Consider the following 21,105-nt stretch of genomic DNA (forward strand, 5'->3'; position numbering starts at 1 on the left):
TCCATTTCTTGTTTGGGTGGCGACTCCATACCATTTCTTTTATTTTTTCCCAAGCAAGAAGCCTTCCTCGTATCTGCTTGTTGGTTGATTTTTTGGATCCTAGAATTAGATTCATTGTTCAAGTGGCGATTCCACTTCTTTCATCTCTTAATTTTCTGGAGCAGAAATCTCTTTCTATCATCCATTTGATCCCTTATTATTCATCATGGATTATTCATTTAAACCATGTCATTTTACTGATAATCTCCATGATTTTCCGAAAGAGGCCATTTCTAAATTATTTAAGTTCTCAGGTGGTGATTCGGTCGCTGTTAGACAGCATTTAAACAGGTTTACTTGTGTAATGATCATATATTGTAGACTTCCTCAATATAATCATGAAGATTTCAAGATGCGTCTATTTGTCCATTCTTTAAAGGGTGATGCTTTGAACTGGTTTAATAGTTTTCCTGAAGATTCCTTCATTTCTTTGCAAGACATTGTCAATGCTTTTAAAGATAGATATGGTGATCCAGATAGCTCGCCTTGTGCCCCTAAAATTGTGCAACAAAATGAAAGTAATCTTGTAAAAGGTCCAGCTGTCCAAGACAATTCTTCATATCAGAATGTGCCATCCACTTGTACCATTGCAGATCATAGTAGTGTTGACAATGAAAAGGAAGATCATAAGCAAATTATACAAGATCTATTGCTACTGGTAAGAAATATGGAGATAAATCAAACTAATTACGCCAATGATGTGAGAACTTTATGCACTCACCTGGAAAAGCGTAATAGGGAGATGGAGATCATGCAAAATCAACATAGTAAGGAAATTGAAGCCATGAAGATTAATCATGACACAGAAATTAGTTTTATGCAAAGCAAGATGTCAGGCTTAGAGGAAAATATGACGACCATGAAAGCTGATCATGATAGGGAAATTAATTCTATGCAAAACAAGTTATTAACTATGGATGAAGAAATGACTATCATGACGTTTGATCATAATAATCAGTTGGCTACCATGCAAGCAAATCATAAAGAAGAAATTAACTCCATGCAGTATTGCTTGATGAATATAAAGGAAAAGAACGATAAAGTAATAAAACATATGGAAGACGACCATGCCAGGCAAATCAGTGCTATAAAGGTTGAACATTCTAGTCAAATGGATGCCATTAAAATACAGGTTCAAAAGTTTCAACAATGGTCAAAGGATGAGAGAAACCAGGGGACATCAACAGATCAGGAGCCTTCTCATTTGTTGCAACAAGTTCCATCTTATTATGAGGAGGTCATTGGTTCGATTGAAAGATGGTTAATTGAAGGTGATCTAGATAGACTTAAAAATGATAAAGATCAGATGCAGGATAAAGAAAGACATGTCACGCATATCTTACATACTTCATCTGATAGCTTTGAAACAGAAAGTTCCATGTCATCAGTGATACAACTTGCCAGGAAGAAAAAGTGCAAAAGAAAGAGAATGAGAAGAAGATTTGATGCATCAGACGGCCGCGAGCAGCTTGATTTTCGGATAGGAAAAAGTCCTACCATATGTAGAATTGGACATGGCACATCCGACAAGCAGCCGACAGATTTGCCTAAAAGCAGGCAAATGCTCAGTATACACTATATTGAACACATATGATGCCATGGGGCATCCCCTGTATTTCTAACGCTACTTATGTTTTGTTGTGTGTTGCATGGGTGCAGATTCTGGATTCTCACGTTCCTACAATGCAGCAACGTGTCCCCAAGTAGAGCCAGATGTTGACCACTACCGGTCAACTACCCATAGCAGTACACCCCCTTTTCTTTGCAAAAAGGGTAGCGCTCGATCGACATGTCCGTGCCGTCCTTCAGTCATCGACAGCTTGATCAATTTATGTTGTAAACCCAGTCTGCATGTATAAATTGTAAATAAATCTTAGCAGATATGAGTCATGTCTGTAAATTGCCTAGGTGGACCTAATTTTCTAAGTGATAATCGTCCCGGAAGGTTTTTCGTCTCACCGATCCATGATCGGCAGAATTTTCCTTCAGCCTAACCCCAAAGCCGGGATGGATTTTGTCACTAGAATTTTAGGAGAATCCTAGTGTGTTAATCTGCTAGATTATAGTTGTGTCTCAGAACTGGGTGATTTATGAGGGTCTATGTCAAATGGGTTTTCCCCCCTTGGGATGTAAAGTGTCTTGAGGGTTAGAAAATGTTTTAATCCCCTCATAAGTCCTAAGTCCTAGGTCCTAGGTGTTTTTTCCAAAGGCTAAGTTCGAGGATCCATTTAAAAATAAATTAAAAATTAAAAAATAAAAAAATAAAAATAAAAATAAAATAAATAAATAAAAATAATAAAATAAAGCAAAAACCCTAAAAATAATAAAATAATAATATTTTTGAGTAAATAAATGCAGAATTTCATTTTTTAATAAATTAACAAATTCGACGGATGAGATTAAGAGATGTCTTGATCCTCATCGACGGTCGAGATCATTTCGACATGGATCACTCGAACTAGCCGTTGGGATTTTTTCCTTTAAATAGGGTCCTAGGGGATCATTTGAGAACATTCGATCTGTGAGTATTGTGCTGAAGAAGCTCTCTTGTAAACTCTTTTCTGTGCTAATAAGAGAAGACTTTGGGGTTAAAATCTTGCTGGTGTTACTCTCTGGAAGTGCCGTGAGCTATTTTATTTTCTGCATATTTTGATTTTCAGCCATTAGTAACAGCTTATTATAGAGTATTGTTGAGCACGGGTATCTTGTTCACTTGCTAGGGTTTGAATGATATTAGGGTTTCTGGAGTAATGGCAGATATATCCATTGCTTTTTGAGATCTAGTATTATTTTCTCTCTCTTTACTGATGGTTAAAGTGAGCTGTGAAGGAAAACCTTATTGAAGAAGATTAGTGGATGTTTGGGGAAGTTCTCGGCTGAACCAGCCAACTCCCGCAAGCATTTTTTCTTGCTGAGCCCAGCTGGTTTTGATCTTGGGTCTATCATTCAGTTTATTTTTCTAAGTTTGCATGAGAGACTTTCTAAAGTTCTTCATAGTAAAAATCTGAAATTTTTTTTTATATTACTGTTGTTATTGCTAAATTTGGTTGTTAAAAGAGTCAAGCACTGCAAATTTTGCTTAGCCGATCTGGGGTTTTAAGTTTTGGTTCTGTGCACATTTTTTTTATGGTGATTTTCTTTCCAGGTTGCAGGGTTTCTGAGGAGTTCAAAATTTATCTACACTATTTCGCTTTGCAAGGGTTTTGAATGTCGGTTGTTCTCCAGATCCGAGGGATTTTCATTGCATAAGAGGAGGAAGTTTCTCAAGCGCCCTTGTGACCTGGCTACATAAATCTCCTTACCCTGCAGCGTATTGCCTGGCTCCTCATCGAGGCTACCATATTTTTGTGCTGCGTGGATCATTCTGCTCACCCCAAAGCGATTCACTGCTTCCATCAAACAGCAGATAAAGAGAGCAGCATTCCGCAGACGTCATTACTTTTTTTTTCTTAACGCGCTGCCCTCCTTGCATAAAGTTGACTCCTCTGCTGACCCGCAAATTCATCTCTCCTGCCATCGTTGCAGCTACGTCCCTCAGCTCCCACGCTGCCTTCTTTCGCGGACCTGTACACACCCACGCCTTTCTTTGCCACCATTTCCAGTGAGTCTCTTCCTTCCGCCATCGGCCTTCAATCTGCACACGCTACAGCCAAAACAAAAATTGATTTGTTTCTCCTTCACGCTGTTGCAAGTCGATGTATACACCTGCACAAACGTAAACAAAGAATTCAACTTTGCTGGACAGTGCGTTTAGGAGACAGCATTCATGTATATACAAGTGAATTCGATTTTTTTATGCGCTAAGGGAAAGGGTATCTATTGATGTCTGCGTCTACGCCTTTCACCTCCATCGAAAACTGTCTGGCCCTGCATCCGTCCAAGCAGAAAATCGTGAGTTTCTCTGAGACGGGGAAAGGATCAAGTTTTTTCGTTCCCTTTCCCGTGGACGCCAGGTGAAAGTTCCGATCAATGCATTCACATTCACGGTAAAGAGTGTTGAATCGAAGCATCCCTTTGTTTTGGTTTCAGCATAAGCAGGTGAGTTTAGGTTCTTAGCCTAGGTTTAGTAATTAGAACGATTAAATTTTATTATTGTTTTTTTTTTTTTTTAAAGAAAAAATCATAAGCTGAGTTTTTGTTTTCTTTTTTATTTCCTTTAGTTTTTAGATTAGCTCTTATTTTATTTTTAAAGAATTAAAAGGTTTTCAAAAATCAAAATCTTTCGTTTTAAGTTAGGTTTTACCTTTTTAGTTTAGATTTAGTTTTTTTCTTCTTTTTTTTATATTTAGTTTTACTTATATTTTGTATTAGCTTTTAGTTTGGATTTAATATTAGAATAGACGTTAATATTAGATTTTAATAGTTTTTTTATTTTAGGAATTAAATTTTTAGTTTGATAGTTTAATTTTATTTTTTAAGCTTTAGATTTAGTTTAAATATTTTTTTTTTTTTTTTTTTTTTTTTTTATTAATTAAAAATCACAAAAAAAAGACATAAAAATTTATTTTTTTTATTAGATTTTAGATTTAATTTTTTTTTTAGGATTAGATAGGATTTTATTTTTAGGTTTTAAGTTTTAAGTTTTAAAAAATCAAATAAAAAATTATAAAAATTATAAAAAAAAAGGAGTTTTCTTTTCTTTTAAAGTATAGATTTAGATTTTTTTTAAATTTTGTTTTAATTTTTGTCTGAAAATCATAAAAAAATATTTTGGAAATATTTTTCCAATTTCAGTCTTGGCTCGAAAATTTCTTAGGTTTCATCTTTTATGCTGAGGCTAAAAATTTTTGACGTGGGAATTAATGTTTATCGTGCTTAAATGTTCATTCGAAGATTAACTGCATAAATGTGATCTATGGTTAGCATTTTGTTGGTTGTTTAAAGCATTTACCTTTTAAAATTTTAAAGTTAAGCTTTGATGATAAATGATTGCTCTACATGGTTTATATTTCTGCAGCGTCTGATAATTAAACGATTAAATATTAACTCCACAAGGCACTGGTCTATTAAACTTAACAAAATCTTTTTAGTGTTGGTTTCCTTTCGTGTCTCCCAACCCAACTGGTCGACAGTTGGTCTTCATCACCTCATAGGGTCTACCCCCCTTAGCCGCGGGAGATAGGCTTAAACGGAGAGATCGGGGATCAGAGTCACAACCCCTGGTCTGAGCGTTGTCGTGTCAATCTGTGCGACAACAAGGGTTATTCGTCATATTTTGTGGACGAATCACCTTAAGAAAAGTAATCACAAGTGTCTCACAGCCATAGGCCTAAATATTCACCTTAAAGTCAAATAGTCTTAGGGCTTAAGGTAACTAAGTAGTGTGATTATTAATGAATTAGTATTATCTAAAATAAAAAGAAAGATGCCCAAGCCCCTATCTATGCTATCATCTATCTCCTAAAGCCCTTAATTAAACTAACCAAATACTATAGAAGGAAGACCTAAAGCCTCCCTCAAATCACAACAATTCTATCCTTCTCTACATCTAAAATATCTTCGGCCTACCTAAGGAAAGTTTGACCTATATAAGGCATAAGACAGCAAAAAGTACAGAGTCAAGATTGTTTGTTGTATGGGTTCTTCGAGGTTCGTTTGCACAAAATAGTTGCAAGTGGAAGCGAGTTCCATGACAATCTTTACACTCATACTTGTAGTATCTTCTAAGCACCATCACCTTCGATTTTCGGCCCTCACAAGGGCTCTTTCCATAGGCCTAATATAGCTCAAAAATTCGGCCCTGAGGTAAGTTCTGTTGCAATTTTTGGAACGGCTTTAATTTAAATTTGTGATGTGTTTGGGATTGATTTTTTTTTAGAATTGTTGAAGGTCTTCCAACAGTATTCGACCCTCTACTAAGTGCACGCATTTCAGCGCAAGTTAGGGCTTGAAGCATTGTATTTTGGCCTCATCACTAACCTCGACCTTCTTAGGAAATTCACTCTACAAGACAGCGAAGTACATAAGCCTTGATTCTTGAAGTTTTTAGGGTTTCACCTTCAATTGAGAAATCAGTCATTACAACAAGATATTTTAATTTTTGTTTGATTCGTTTGGCATCAGTATAGGCCTTTTCTAGCAAACTTTTGGCCCTAATTAGGGCTTAAACTTTGGAACCTCGGATCTTCACTTCAACCTATGGTGTATTGTTCCTAAGCCTCGGGCCTCCCTCCAAAACAAGATATAGTTTCGGTCTTGTACATTAGTTGCAGAAAAAGCTTGTTTTGACATTACATCTTTTGTGTTTTTGTGTGGGTAGTTGGTTGTGTGCAAGAGTAGGTTTCTTGTTGAAGATCTTAGGTCCTCAACTAGGGTTGTCTTTGTGGCAACAAAGATCTAAAGCCTTGGCCTTAATACATGTTGCACTCAATTTGATAGAGTTCCAAGGAAGTGAAAGTGGCAAAATTTTCAATAAGATTGAGTCACCTATTAGCAGTCTACATGTCATTGTAAACCCATTCTGCAAGTTATGTAATGTAATATATGCTAGTAAACCTTGAATATATCTAACAACCTAGGTAAACCTATTATTTTGGCGAAAAGTTTCATCCTAGGAGATTTTTCGTCTCACTGATTCATGTGTGTTTCAAAACACAGATGGTCGGCCGAGTTTTTCCCTCCAGCCTCACCCCAAAGCTAGGGTAGAATTCTTCGTCAAAGTCTTAGGTAAGTCATAATGTTCTAGTCAAATCTAATGTAAAAGTGATTTGGGAATAATTCAAGCTAGTTGGCTGAATTATTTTATTACAAATCACTTGGTCTACTAGCTCATATTGTGTCGCAGATGGGGTGTTTCTTGAGGGTCTAAGCCAAATGTGTATTCCTCCTTTGAGGGTTGTAAATGTAAAAATCTTATGTATTATATGGTAGAAAAAATATTAAATCCCCTCGTGTAAATTAATTAATTTTTTCTGGCAAATTAAATTAAATCTTAAGCCAGAAAATTAATTAACTAGAGTTAAATTAAGTTGTCTCAGGAAAATTAACTTCCAAGTGGAAAAATTCGTGGGTCTTAAAGGAATCAATTTTTAAAGGTCCTCCACCAAGGGAATATTGTCTATTTCAAGAAAATTTGGACCCTTGAACCTTGGTGGTTAAGTCAAAGACAAATTTTTGAGGAAATTAGCTCAAAATAATTAATTTTGAGCTAATAAAAATTGAATTAAATGATAAATTCGAAAATTCCTCAAAAATAAAAAAATCATAGGCCAAGATTAAAAGATAATAAAATATTTTTCAACGACCAAGAATATTTTGACAAGGATCAAAGAAACTAGCTATTATTTTTCCACTTGGAGGATTAATCTATAAATTAGAGTCATTTGAGTCTCTAGCACGATGATCTCTAGCTAGAAAAAAATTTTGAAGCATCTTTGTAACGTTATTGTCCCGCTAGGAACTATTTCTTCTATCATAATAAAGACTTTGGGGTGCAATTCAAGGTGTTCTTACTTATTGATTTGTGGTATGTACTCACTACAGGCATTTCTATGTTGTGTTGAATATTGGTAAGATCTGTTTTTTCAATAGATGGAGATAAAATCATACTATTGGTAGTTTTGGGCTAATCTTAGGTGGTTTGATTCCCCATCTGATTAATAGATTATTTTTTAGACAAATACATAGTGTTTGTAGATACTTCAGTCCTTAGCCCCCAAGTTCACAAACTTGGGCAGAAATCACTATTGCTTGGATCCCAAATATTTGTATGGTGGATTAAATTTTTGCTAAAGCTATAATATACATTAGGGTTTCTAAAGTATTTTTAGTCATTCATGAAAGAAAGCCATAAAAATATTTTTCTCAAAATTTAAAAAATTTCAAAACCCTTATATATTTGTAGATCTTGTAAATAATGTTGTAAATCTAATTTGTAAATTATTTTTTCTAACTTGGGTTTTGGGGTTTTAAGTATTTTGTATATATTTGGGGTTGGGCGTTTTATTTTCATTTTTTGTAGATTGGATCAAAAGATCAAGTTGAAGAATAGCTAGATCTAGACCCTTAAGGATAACATCTTGTCTCTAAAAAATTTTGCAAAGCTATTTACTGAAGATTTTGCAGCAAAATCCAAATTTGGAAGAGACATGGGTTTTTACTTTTCAAGCCTCCCTGGCCCGGATCCGGCTTCCTCTAGCCCTGCATCAGCCTCTAAGGCCCCTACGTCAGCCTTTTGGCCCCTGCGTCAGCCTCTAAGGCCCCTACGTCAGCCTTTTGGCCCCTGCGTCAGTCTCTAAGGCCCCTACGTCAGCCTTTTGGCCCCTGCGTCAGCCTCTAAGGCCCCTACGTCAGCCTTTAGGCTCTTGTGTCAGCAGTTAAGGCCCATGTGTCATCCCTTTTCAGCCCTGTTAGGGCAAGCCGTGAGCCCTAAAGGCCTTGGCCTCCTCTCCTAGGTCCTGCTCTGAGGGTTAAAGGCCTAATTTGGCCTAGTCGTGGCCCAAAAAGGCCTTGACCTCCTTCTGGAGACCGAGACAATTTCTTAGGGTAGACCTGGACTTTTTAGCCCCTAAACCCCAGCCTTTCAGCCCTTTTTGGCCAATGTCCAGCCTTTGAGCCCTCTCACTCCTCAGCGTTGCCTCTTTCTGACCTCTCGCCTCTTTGACCCCCGATCTACCCTCCTAGGCTCTTTTTCCCTCAACACTGGCCTCCTTGGCCTAGCAGTTGGCTTTTCTTGGCCTTTTTTCCCTAAAACCTCCTCTGAATTTTTCAAGACTAATTCCTTGGTGGTTTTGCAAGTGTTTGGTGTCCAAAATCTTGATTTTCAGGTGGCAACTTCATTCAAAAAATTTTGGGCCACATTGGCAAGTGCATCTATAAGTCCTTGGGCCTAGGATTTGACCTTTAAACCCTTAATTTCTCTTTTCTTTATTACACCAGTTAAAAAAGTGATAATTAGGCCCTAAAATCACATACAAATTGGTCAAAATTATTCAAAATAGCAAAATATTGATTTTCCTAAATTTTGGTCACTTGGGCACCTTAGATCTAGCCTAGATCTAACTTTCTGATTGTTGGAATTTACTGCATAACTGAAAATATCATATTTGCAATTTCTGAATCATCCACTTAAAGAGGGTCAAAAAACTTTATTTTTTTCAATTTCAGTGAAATTTTCCTATTTTTTGGCATATTAGGCACTATTTCTAACATCGTTAGCTTGTTAATCTATGCTTTATTTACTGCTGTAATAAATAGATCAGATCTGGAATCCCTCTGAAAAATACATGTTAAAAGGGCTAATACATCTCATTTTTTAGTTAGTTAAGTTTACTTGGTAGTTGGGCTATTTTTTGTGACATTGGGTAAGCATATGCATTGTGAAATTGATACTTATTGTTGTTATAGATTTCTTATTGTTGTCATATAAGTCACTATTTGCTCATAAAATGGTCATTGGAACATAAAGTGTATAAATGTTTTCATAATTCTATATCATGTTTCTAGCATTGATATTGTGGAAGTAGCTAACATTGTGTCTTCATTGTGAATTTATATGCTATATAGTTTGAAATTCACATCTAATAAGCTCACTCTCTAAGCGCATTTCAAATCTTTGGTTTAAGTTACATAAATTGTCCTTGAGTGCCTCTAATCTGGTTGGTGCTAATCTAGATTGCAATTAAGTGTTCTTAACTTAAAAATTGGTAAATCACATTGTGTTGAAGAATATTGGCTAAGGACACTTATTGTCTTTTGTGGATAATGGTCATTGGCTTATCATACTGAATCATTGGTTAACAGTTGCTCTATTGTTTATCTATTGTGGATCTATATTTTTGAGCAATCGCATCTTGTGGATATTTTTATCTTTTGTTAGCACTGTTGAAATCCAACACTCGTCTTTTGGTTGACATTATCTTTTCTAAACATTGTGAAGTACTTAACATCATAACTGAGATAAAATACAACTAAGTACTTAAAAGAACACTTAAGTAATCTCACCTAAAGTTCTCACTCAAATCTTTTGCACAAGTATCGTAGTTCTAGTTTACATTAACATTTACCTCCTAGCATACGTTGGGCTGATAGAGATCTAGGGCAACCATTTTCCAATCAGCTTGAGAGTTTCAACTTTTCTTAGTGGTTAACAAAGTGAACTTGCAATCGTCAGAGCTACAGTCTCTACAGTGTTGAAGGCACCAGGTGGGTGGAACATAGGGGGAGGTATCATTAATTAGGTCGTTGTCTGTTTCCCGTTGGCTTCCATTTCACAACCTACTCTAAGGATTGTTTCTCAAAACAATTAAGGGACAGGTTTTATTTAGCTCAGGCAAATAATTAAACATAACCAATATCATTGCATCACACATAGATTCTAAGATTTGCATATCATATAGGTTAGTCAGTCATTTAAGCAACGAATGTCCATCCGGCTACTTGGCATCAATTTACAATAAGCAAAAATTGTGACTCCATAAAGCACTGGTCTCATACTTAAAAAATCTAATCTAATCATTAGTCTTGCTAAAATTTTACCAAGTAGCTAGGCCTCTCATCCGTGTCTCCCAAGCAAGTTTGTTCCCTATTTGTTTTAATTCATCTCATTCCATAGGGACTACCCCCCATAGCCTGTTGTTGGGAGACAGCTAGAATGGAGTGGACGGGGATCAGAGTGATAGCCCCCGTCTTGAGCAGTTGTCGCAATGCAGTGATCCAATGTTGATGTGCAGTAGCCTACAATGATGTGCAATGATTTGTCGTAACAAGTTGTCTAGTATTGATTAGATTATTTAGCAGCGTCAGCAATTAGGATGTGATGCACAATGCAGTGATCAGTTTGTGCAGCATAGTGCAGTGATCAGTTTGGACAACAACATCTTCTTTACAACATTCTTTTATTGATTCAAAGCACAAGGGGATCCAGTCTGAAAATTGTGAAACGTGGTCTGCCTGTTGATTAGGTTGGCAGTGTGTTTCAAAGTAGGTGATTGGAGTCACCTTCAGGTTGTGGCCTGAAAACAATTCAAGGTGGTAGGGTGGTGCAAGGGCAGGTCGTAACCTGCACTAAGCATTGTGGACTACAAGGCAACAAAGTATCCTTCCGACAATTGCTTGTAAACAGAGTATTGTGGCACTCGTCAAGTTGTGGCCTGACTTACAGGGCGTTGGGGCATCCTACCAAGTTGCAAGAGGTTACAAGGGTGTCGTAGCGTTCTGTTGCACTCAATTTGTTAAAGTTCCAGGGAAGCGGAAGTGCCAAATTTTTTCAACAAGGTCGAATCATCTATCAGCAGTCTACATGTCATTGTAAACCCATTCTGCAAGTTATGTAATGTAAATGATGCTAGTAAGACCTTGAATATATGTAACAACCTAGGTAAGCCCATTATTTTGGCGAAAAATTTCATCCCAAGAGGTTTTTCGTCTCACTAACTTATGTGTGTTTCTAAACACAAATGGTCGACAAAGTTTTTCCATCCAGCCTCACCGCAAAGCTAGGGTAGAATTCATCATCAAAGTCTTAAGTAAATCCTAGTGTTCTAGTTGATTCTAATGTAAAAGTGATTTGAGAATAATTTAAGCTAGTTGGCTAAATTATTTTTTTACAAATCGCTTGGTCTACAAGTTCATATTGTGTCGCAGATGGGATGTGTGCCTTGAGGGTCTAAGCCAAACGTGTATTCTCCCTTTGAGGGTTGTAAATGTAAAATCTTACGTATTAGAGGATGGAAAAAATATTAAATCCCCTCATGTGTAAATTTAATTTTTCTGGCAAAATTAAATTAAATCTTAAGCCAGAAAATTAATTAATAAGAGTAAAATTAAGTTGTCTTAGGAAAATTAATTCTCCAAGTGGAAAAATTCGTGGGTCTTAAAATAATCAATTTTTAAAGGTCCTCCACCAAGGAAATATTGTATATTTCAAGAAAATTTGAACCCTTGGACCTTAGAAGTTAAGTCAAAGTTAATTTTTTGAGGAAATTAGCTCAAAATAGTTAATTTTGAACTAATTAAAATGAAAAAAAATGATAAATTCGAAAATTCTTCAAAAATAAAAAATCAAGGGCCCAGATTAAATGATGATCAAATATTTTTCAATGGCCAAGGATATTTTAACAAGGATCAAAGAAACAAGTCATTATTTTTCCACTTGGAGGATTGATTTATAAATTAGAGAGTCATTTCAGTCTAGCACGATCATATATAGCTTGATCTATGGGAAGAATGTGATAACAATGGCTGGTGATATTCGTGAGTGTTTTGGGTCATTGTTCAATATGAAGGAATCCTACCACATTGCTCGCCTTTGCCGTGACTTTTGGGTAGAGAAATATCCTGATATAGTTAATTTAATGAGGCTAATGAACCTCATTGGGTGGTTCTGTGCATTCTCGGATCAACCAGTGAAGTATAGCATACTGTTATTTACCACCGTACAAGATTATATGCGTAGCAAACCTGTTCAAATTATGGTATATGATAGGCAATCAGATAAGAAACGTCGGGTGACTCTCAGAGTGCCTACGCATGATAGGGATAAGCGCAAGACTTTACTGGCTACCTGCGTAAACTTTATACATCAGAAAGATGCCTTTACCCAGAAAATTGTTGTTGAAGCATCTTTGTAATACTATTGTCCCGCTGAGAACTATTTCTTCTATCATAATGAATACTTTGGAGTGCAATTCAAGGTGTTCATGATTATTGATTTGTGGTATGCACTGACTACGGGTATCTCTATGTTGTGTTGAATATTCGTAAGATCTGTTTTCTCATTAGATAGAGATAAAATCACACTATTGATAGTTTTGTCCTAATCTTAGGTGGTTTGATCCCCCACGCAATTAACGGATTATTTTGAGATAAATACATAGTGTTTACAGGTACTTCAGTCCTTGGTCTCCATGTTCACAAACTTGGGCAAGAATCATTGTTGATTGAATCCCAAATATTTGTATGGTGGATTAAATCTTCGCTAGAGCTATAGTATACATTGGGGTTTCTAAAGTATTTTTAGCCATAAAAATATTTTTCTCAAAATTTAAATTTTTCAAAACCCGTGCATATTTGTAGATCTTGTAAATAATTTTGTAAAACTAATTTGTAAATTATTTTTTCTAACTTGGATTTTGGGGTTTTAAGTATTTTGTAGATATTTGGGGTTTGGGTGCTTTATTTTCATTTTTTGCAAGTTTGATCAAGAGATCAAGTTGAAGTAGAGCTACGTATAGGCCCTTTCTTGAATAAAGTTGTCATTGATGTCAAGACTAACCTAAAGAAAGTTTTTGTCTTAATCCTAAGATCTATCTCTATCCATAACCCTAGTCTTTGTCCTAACCTTTTGTCTTATTGATAAAAACCCTAACCCTAATGCCTAGATATAAAACGCTAACTCTATTAAGCCCTAATACTAATTTTAAGAAAACAACTTAATTTCTAATTTCTAAAAATCCAAAACCCTATTCCTATCTCCTATCTATTTTTACTTCAAATACAAACCTATTCATATTAAAATATTATCCAAAAACTTCCTAATTAATAATTCTAACTTCCCCCTCTCCTATATAAAAGTTCCCTTCCTAATCCTCCATAGATTGATGATAACAAATAAAAATATAATTTGCTTTTTATAAGTCGGCTCCAACTCCTTTAATGTCGGCTCAAACCATTAAAAAGCCTATATATAGGAGGAAACTTGACCTCCTTGAAACACAGTCATTCCATCGCTCATTCTAGCAAAGGAGGAGGACAAGGAAGGCAGCAAAGAAGGAAGAGGACGAAGAAGAAGGCTTTTTTTAGGGCTATTTCTCTCTCACACGTTTGAAGGAGGACTAGAATTTCAACAGCAGATCTAGGTTTTTCATCTACAACTTCGATCTTGAAGAAAAGAAGGCAAGAAGGTCAAGCGAAGGTCATAAGAGGTCATCCTCAAGCTCCAGAAGTCAGAGAAAGGCAAGCAAAGGTCTAAGGAAGCCTTGGAAGGCCAAGCAAGGCTCACATGTGTGGCAGCAGCAACTGCAGGAGGGCTGAAAATTTCAGGTTTGCAGTGAAAGTCGAAATTCTGCAACAGAAGGTCGAAGTGGTGCTACTGGAAGAGATTTGACTGGGTTTGACTGGATCAAGGATAGCACATCATCCAAAGAGGTTGGTCTTGGTCTTGGTCTTGGACGATATTGGTCTAAGTATAAAGGTCTTGGAATTCGAAAATTGAAGAATCTATAAGGAAGAGAAGAGATTTGGGGGTTTTCCACTGAAGTGGAAAGGTTTTGGCCCTGGTTTGCAGCCAATATTTTGTGTTCTTGTTCTTCTTGTTTCGGTAGTTGTTTGATGATATACAAATATAATAATAAGTAATAACACTAATAATTAAAAAGACATCACAAGCAGTTATCAAGTAAAGAGAAATCACTCTAATCGTTGCCCTATAGATTTCTCAACACCTCTCTCTCTTGTGTCCTTGTATTATCACCTCTTCGCTAGGCTTCTTTTATAATCTTTATTGAGCCCAAATACCTAACCCTAATCTCCCTTCTAGAAGATCTTGGAGATCAATGGTTTAGATCATTTCTATTTCACTTGAATAATTAAATTATTTATCCTTAGAAAATGACTTAATAGTCCACAATAACTAATTGACTTTAATTATTGTACTTTTCCCAAGTTAGACTTAGGAAAGAAGACATAAATCACTTACTCCACCAAGCAAGCACCTAAAGAGGCAATAAATCTTCTTCCACATGCTAAGACACCAAGCCTATGCAAAAGACCTTCCAAAGTTACCACAAGCTTCAACGGTGCTTACAGAGGATTGGTGTCCTCACAAGAGATTGTAATAAATTAAAGATTGTTTTCAACAATGTTGCACAAAATGGGGACAAAGCGGGGACGTTTCTTTAAAGCAAAGCATCAAAAGCTTCATTTTCCAAAAATCTAGGAAGGAAGCATATATATATTGCATTTATATTCAAAAAAACATCCAATATACCAAATTAGATGTAGAACATATGAAAACACGCATATTTGTACATAAATCAAAATAAATATGGCATCTATTGTATATCAATGATTAGTTATTCAAGCATCAACCATCTAGAATCTAGATTCCTCTCCTCTTGTCTAGCCTTTGCCTCTACTTCGATTCTTTAGGAATATTAGTCAACATTGCCCAATTTTGATCAAACAGCCTAATCCAATCCTTATAATATGGTAGAGAAAGCTTATCATGCATGATCAATGATTTTGACTTGAGTGAAAGGAACATTTTTGCTAAGGTCGTGACAAAGGAGTTCAACAATCAACGCCTCCAACATTGAGGTACATATAGGGCTCCATGCTCTTGATTAAATGCCAATCACATACCCTCATGCATGATACAATCTAATGAAACGCCACAATCCCAATTATCCTAAAACCCTGAAAACTGTTAAGACTGTTGAATTTTGAATGGGATATAAAATTCTTTTTTCTCCATATGAAGTATGATGAGGTTGGAACCACTCGCAAACATCTTGAGACATGTTATGGTAATATTAAAAATTTAAGTAAAAGGATGAAAATGAAAGATAAAGAAGGATGTCACTTTTACTTTAAGAAACTAACATTACCATTAGGGAGCATCAAGGGTTTTTTCCTCAACTCACACTCAACTCACCTAAACCCAAGTCAAGTCCAAAAAAAAAAAAAAAAAAATCTGCGAAATTGTCTACATCTCTCGATCTGGTCACGTTCCATGGCAAAACCATGCAAGATCGGTGTTGGAACCATGCAGGATCTATGAGGGAATCACAGATCAGACTGACGCAACCGCCGTAGTTCCATTTTTCCCAAGAACCGCGAAAATTTGGTGGAACTGCTATTCCATCAAAGTATCGGTGGCAGACGCAAATCCGCCTCTTGATCCGAAGCTGAGGGAGGAACGGATGCTGCAACACCAATTTTCAAGTATTTCTTCTTCAAATTTTGATTTGCACTTTAATTTTTGTGTTCATACATTGTGGATGGTTGATCATGTGATGTGAATTCAGTTTCAAGATTAACTAAATGAAAAATTGTCAAAAGTAACAAAACATTGATTCACCCCCCCTCTCAGTGTTTCCAATAGTTGGAATCAGAGTCGACTTCTTCAAGAACAGTATCACAGCTAGAAGAAGATCTTACAGGGGGCCATGGCCAGTTGAGAAGCATCAATCAAAATTCATTTCTTTGATGGAACAAATTTTGTCTTTTGGAAGATAAGAATGAGAACACACTTGATGTCTCTTGGTGTTGAAGTTTGGCAGTTTGTTACAGATGGATATAAGGTCCCATCCTCCCTTCCAACTGATCAAGATGGGAAAAAGGCTTATGACTCCAAGGCAAAAAAGCTATGAACTCCAATTTTGGTGGTTTTTCAAATTCAGAATTTGTTAAAGTTACGCAATGTGAATCAGCTAAAGAGATGTGGGACAAGCTTGTAAACAACTATGAAGGAGATGAAAAAGTAAAGAAGGCAAAGCTTCAGACTTTCCGGAGACAATTTGAAAGCCTGAAAATGAATGATGAAGAAGATGTTGCTACTAAGTTTCTTCGGTCAACCGGAGATTAGAACCTGTGATCAACGTAGGTCAAACCTCACCAAAAGCCTTGGTTCATGTGCCAGAATGTGCGCCCTGCCCAAACAGAGATATCTCCACAAAAATCGCAGCAAAACAATGCCAAATAAGGCTCAATCAAAGTTGGTCAAAGGTCACTGCAAAAAAGTCAACATAAAAAAACAAAGATGCCTAGTCCACCCTTCGCACGTGTGAGAGGAATCTATTGCCTCAAATGTTGCTCGATCAAACTAGAGTAGTTTCTTCAAATAGATGACCGAAATTTTGGAGGATGTTTGATTGGAGTTTGCCATCGTTAACTTCTCTGGTTAGAGCAATTTCACTGTTGTGGACAGTGTTCAAAATTGCAGCATTTGATAGATTAGTTTCGGCTTCTTATTTTGGCATTAATTATGGTTGGTCATCTTTCTTTGGATAGTCAAAATCTTGACTTTGACGATGTCATCATTGTACTAAATTGGATTTTCTCTCTCTACTAAAGATTTGATATTAATCAACAAGAAGGATTGTTTGGGTTTTCCCCCTTGTGCGTTTTTCCCTAGCATTAGCCTAAATCTTTGTGTTCATTGTCTTGGCTTGTCTTCTTGTGCATATTATTTTTGAAGTTCTATCTACAGTAATTGTCTTATTTCATTATATGCAGTAGATATCATATGCTACTACAATAATATGGAAATGGTTGAAATAATGGTCACTCAAGAAATCTACAACAACACTGCACTAGCCTCCAAAATAAAGCTAAACTAATCACTACTCCTGTGAATTCTGATGAATCCACCAAGGGGAGAGAAGGGTGCTCGACCACTCTCACTGAATCAGCCGAGGGTTTTCGTCCTGGAGCTACTGCTCAAGTAGAGAACTGGGTTCTCAAAACCTCACCACAAAAATAATACACAAATTTAAGATGTCTCCAAACAACCTCCTCCTCTTTTATAGATCTGATGGATAGATCTCCAAGCCTCTAGAAGCATCTTATTTTATTATTTTATTATTATTCTAGAAACTCCTCCATTGACTTCATCTTAAGTGACATTTTTATTGTATTTCACTTAAGTCACTTTTGGGCCTTTTCCTCCAATTAATTATTTTTCCTTAATTAGATGACTAATTAAAGTTATTATTTTTAATTAAGAAAAATGGTAAATTACCCACCATACTCTCTCCAGCCACTAGAAATCACTTCTCAGCATCCCATCTTGTAGATCTTCTCATTCCGGTTCCAACGAACTATTACATTGCGGTTTTCCATCAAATAATCTTCCCGTAATGCCACCTCGAGCATAATTAATTGAGTTAGGCCCCATAATAATGTTACTTTTTGAAATTTGTCAAAATGCAACGAAACGAAAGACAAGTTGTGCGAATGATGGAATATGCCAAGCGAATTCCATCAGATCCCATAAAAACTCCTCAAAACTCCATCGGGACCCCTAATGCTGTAATCCTTCTCCTGCGGCTGGGCCATCACATACCCTAGAAACCCATCTTGGTTGTACTATAGCGGAAAATAAAAATGGGGACATGACAAATCCTCCCACCCAAAGATTGCTTGCCCTCAAGCAATTCGCACCTGTCCACTGTAGAGGCATTTGCCAACTGATACCAGGATCCCATATGAACCATTGGTCCACATCATGCCTCCAAGCAATCCAAACATAATTGGATCCGTCAATACCTAGATCCCAAGCCCATCTCTGACTCAACCTACTACCAGTAGATCCACCTGGAAAGAGACACAAAGAAAGCCAGTGTGGTATATCTTCCAGTGCAGTAGGTGGGGTTAGGTTTTGGCAGTAACGTGGGCATAGCCTGATTGGCAGCCATATTCTTTGGCTGGAACCAGGAGGATAGGGCAGTGAGCTTCTCCTAAAATATACCTATTTTAAAATGGATCGTCCAATTGAAAGATTCCATCCGGAGCCACATGATCGCCCAACTCACCTTTATGAACGGGTTTTTCTAAGGCTAGGAGCACGAGAAGCAAAGGCAGAGCCGATAGTTTCATTTTCATTTCCAATTATATAGCCATTCTCACTTATTTCCACTGCAGATTTACCTGTTATTTATCATCATATTTAGTTTTCAGCAGTTCTGAAATTTATTTGGTATGATATTTTGCTGGGTATTGTTAAATTGCTGAGTGAAATTAAATCAGAGCTGATAAGAGTTTAAATTAACACCAATATGTAATTTATGCATAATTAATATCAGTTATAATGTATAAAGAAATGTTATTTTCTCTTACCTTGGGATAACTATAAAATCTAGAAAAAAAATTGTACTCTCTCATCATATATAATTCAAGTAGACATTGATGTATTGTGCCCAGGTAGGATATGATCATTCTTACATTGACTGCCCTCAATATTTCTTACAATAACAAAAGAAAGCAGAACGAAAGCATTTTAAAAGTGGGACACATTGATGTAAAATAGCATAATGAAAAGAAAATTGAAAATTTGAAGCTCACCAGCAACCCATTTTGACAAAAAGCACTTGCCATCATTTAAAACAGTGTTCTGAGGCACCCTGTGACACCAGATGATAAATAATAAGTCATTTTCATAAACCAAAATAGATTAGCAAAAACATAATTCTAGCACATTGCAAATATGTTATGTACTTGCCAACAAATTTGAAAATTAAAATAAACAATAGTGTGTTTACTAATTAGTGATGTCTCTTAGGAACATGCAGTGTCGACACTAAAATATGGAAACTCAACTTGATATGAATACTGTTCTAAATTTCTAATCCTAGTTCTAACTTGGAAAAATTATTGACCAAGATACAAAAGTGTAATATGTTATAATCAAATACGTATTGTTGACTTTAAAACTATTCCCTTTATGGGGCAAATATTGTTTGCTTAAAATTATGATATTTGATTTAAAATATGAGTTGAAAATTGAAGAAGTCCTAAACTCAGCAAGTTTGATTTCAAGAATAAAACTAAGAAGATATCAAGGTAAAATAACCTTACAAAATAAAGTCTGTCCTTTCCTCTCTCCCTATCTATCAGGCCTCCTTCCTCCTAGCACCAAAGACAATCACGGATCAGATTTCACAGCTGCTCAGAAACTTCCTATGGCAGGGAGGCAAAGGAAACGAAAAGAAATTTCACTTAGTAAGTTGGGACAAAGTGAAAAGGCCAAAGCTGGAAGGAGGTCTCCAGATTAGAGACCCTGGCCTAGCAAACATTGCCTTAGGTGGCAAAATCCTTTGGCAGCTCTACTCCAATAAACACCACCCAGTCAGCCAACTCCTCCGGAATAAATACCTCAAAGGAGTCTCATTGAGAAATCTCCAAGCGGACAGAGTTCCCAAAGGCACGACGCTCTGGAATCTCTGCAAAAAAGGGCTTGCCACCTTCCAAAACCAGCTTTACAGGGTGCCTAGAAACGGAGCAAATATCATGATATGGCAAGATAAAATCATGGGCAATTCCCCCCTTGAACACACAGTGGAGTTAGCTGATCTCCGTGACTGGCTCTCTCAACACGGATTGCACAGTCTAGCCGACATTTCTGCCTGGGACAGCCAAGGGAACTGGGAAGATTGGGTCTTCCACAACCTGCCAGCACATTTACTACATCAAAAGCACCTTCTCTTGGATAAGCTGAAGGGCTCAGCGCCAGTTAACCTACATACACTGGATCTCTGGAGATGGGGGAAGACAAGGGTCTACACCCCTACACTTGGCTTTGCAGCCTTGCAACCCACGCAAAATCAAGTCCTCAACCCTTCCATCTGGCAACGCACATGGGACACATATGGTATACCCAAGGTGAATTTATTCACTTGGTTACTTATCCACAGGAAAGTGTTGACAGGCGAAAATCTTGCCCACAAAGGCATTATAGGGCCGCACAGGTGCATTTTGTGTAGATCGGCATCCGAAAACGTAGACCCCCTCTTTGTAAGCTGCGCCTTTCCACAATCGGTATGGGCTCTCGTCCTTCATGGTTGCAATGCACCCGCCCCTATCCAGTGCACAGTAGTGGAACTTTTCTCCACTTGGACTGAAAGGTACCCTAGGACTCTTAGCGCAAAATCTCTGTGGAATCAGATCTGGCACTCCATTCCCAAGTTCATTTGCTGGAAGCTCTGGCTCGCCTGAAATAATTGGACATTCAACAATGTACCATCCTCTTCCTTGTCTGTGGTAGCCAAAAATAAGGCGTCCCTGATGGAGGCTCTAGGGAACTACCCCAGCAAGTTAGATGATACCCTCGTAACTGAAGAACGAAGCTGGATGGGTACCCTTCTTGCTCGGGTCAACAAGGAAGTACCTGCTCGCCCCACATTCAATCCTACTTGGTTCATCAGAACACCAGATGCAGAGTTCCAAACCTGGTGGAGGAAGCAGGGAAAGGGAACCATTTTCTTCAATGGCGCCTCCAAAGGCAACCCAGGGATCTCTGGTGTTGGTGGTGTGGTCTACTCTTAGGATGAGTCCCGTATAGATAGATACAGTTGGGGTCTAAGATAGAGTACCAACAACCAGGCTGAAATTCTCGGGCTTCTTAAAGGC

At 37.0% G+C, this 21,105-nt stretch overlaps 1 protein-coding gene across 2 annotated transcripts in view; it reads right to left on the reverse strand.

Moving 5' to 3' along the window:
- The window catches only part of LOC149147053 (zinc finger transcription factor YY1-like), a 261,512-nt gene that overhangs the window by 168,354 nt on the left and 72,053 nt on the right, over nucleotides 1-21,105 (reverse strand). For both annotated transcript variants that reach the window (XM_089440009.1, XM_089440008.1), the window contains one exon: nucleotides 19,042-19,100. In XM_089440009.1, coding sequence (XP_089296135.1) covers nucleotides 19,042-19,100 — 59 coding nt within the window. The remainder of the gene's footprint in view (nucleotides 1-19,041; nucleotides 19,101-21,105) is intronic.

This window comes from Pinus tabuliformis, chromosome 9 (assembly GCF_031772625.1).
Source record: "Pinus tabuliformis cultivar Carrire ecotype Pingquan chromosome 9, CPIR1, whole genome shotgun sequence".
NCBI classification, from domain to species: Eukaryota; Viridiplantae; Streptophyta; class Pinopsida; order Pinales; family Pinaceae; genus Pinus; species Pinus tabuliformis.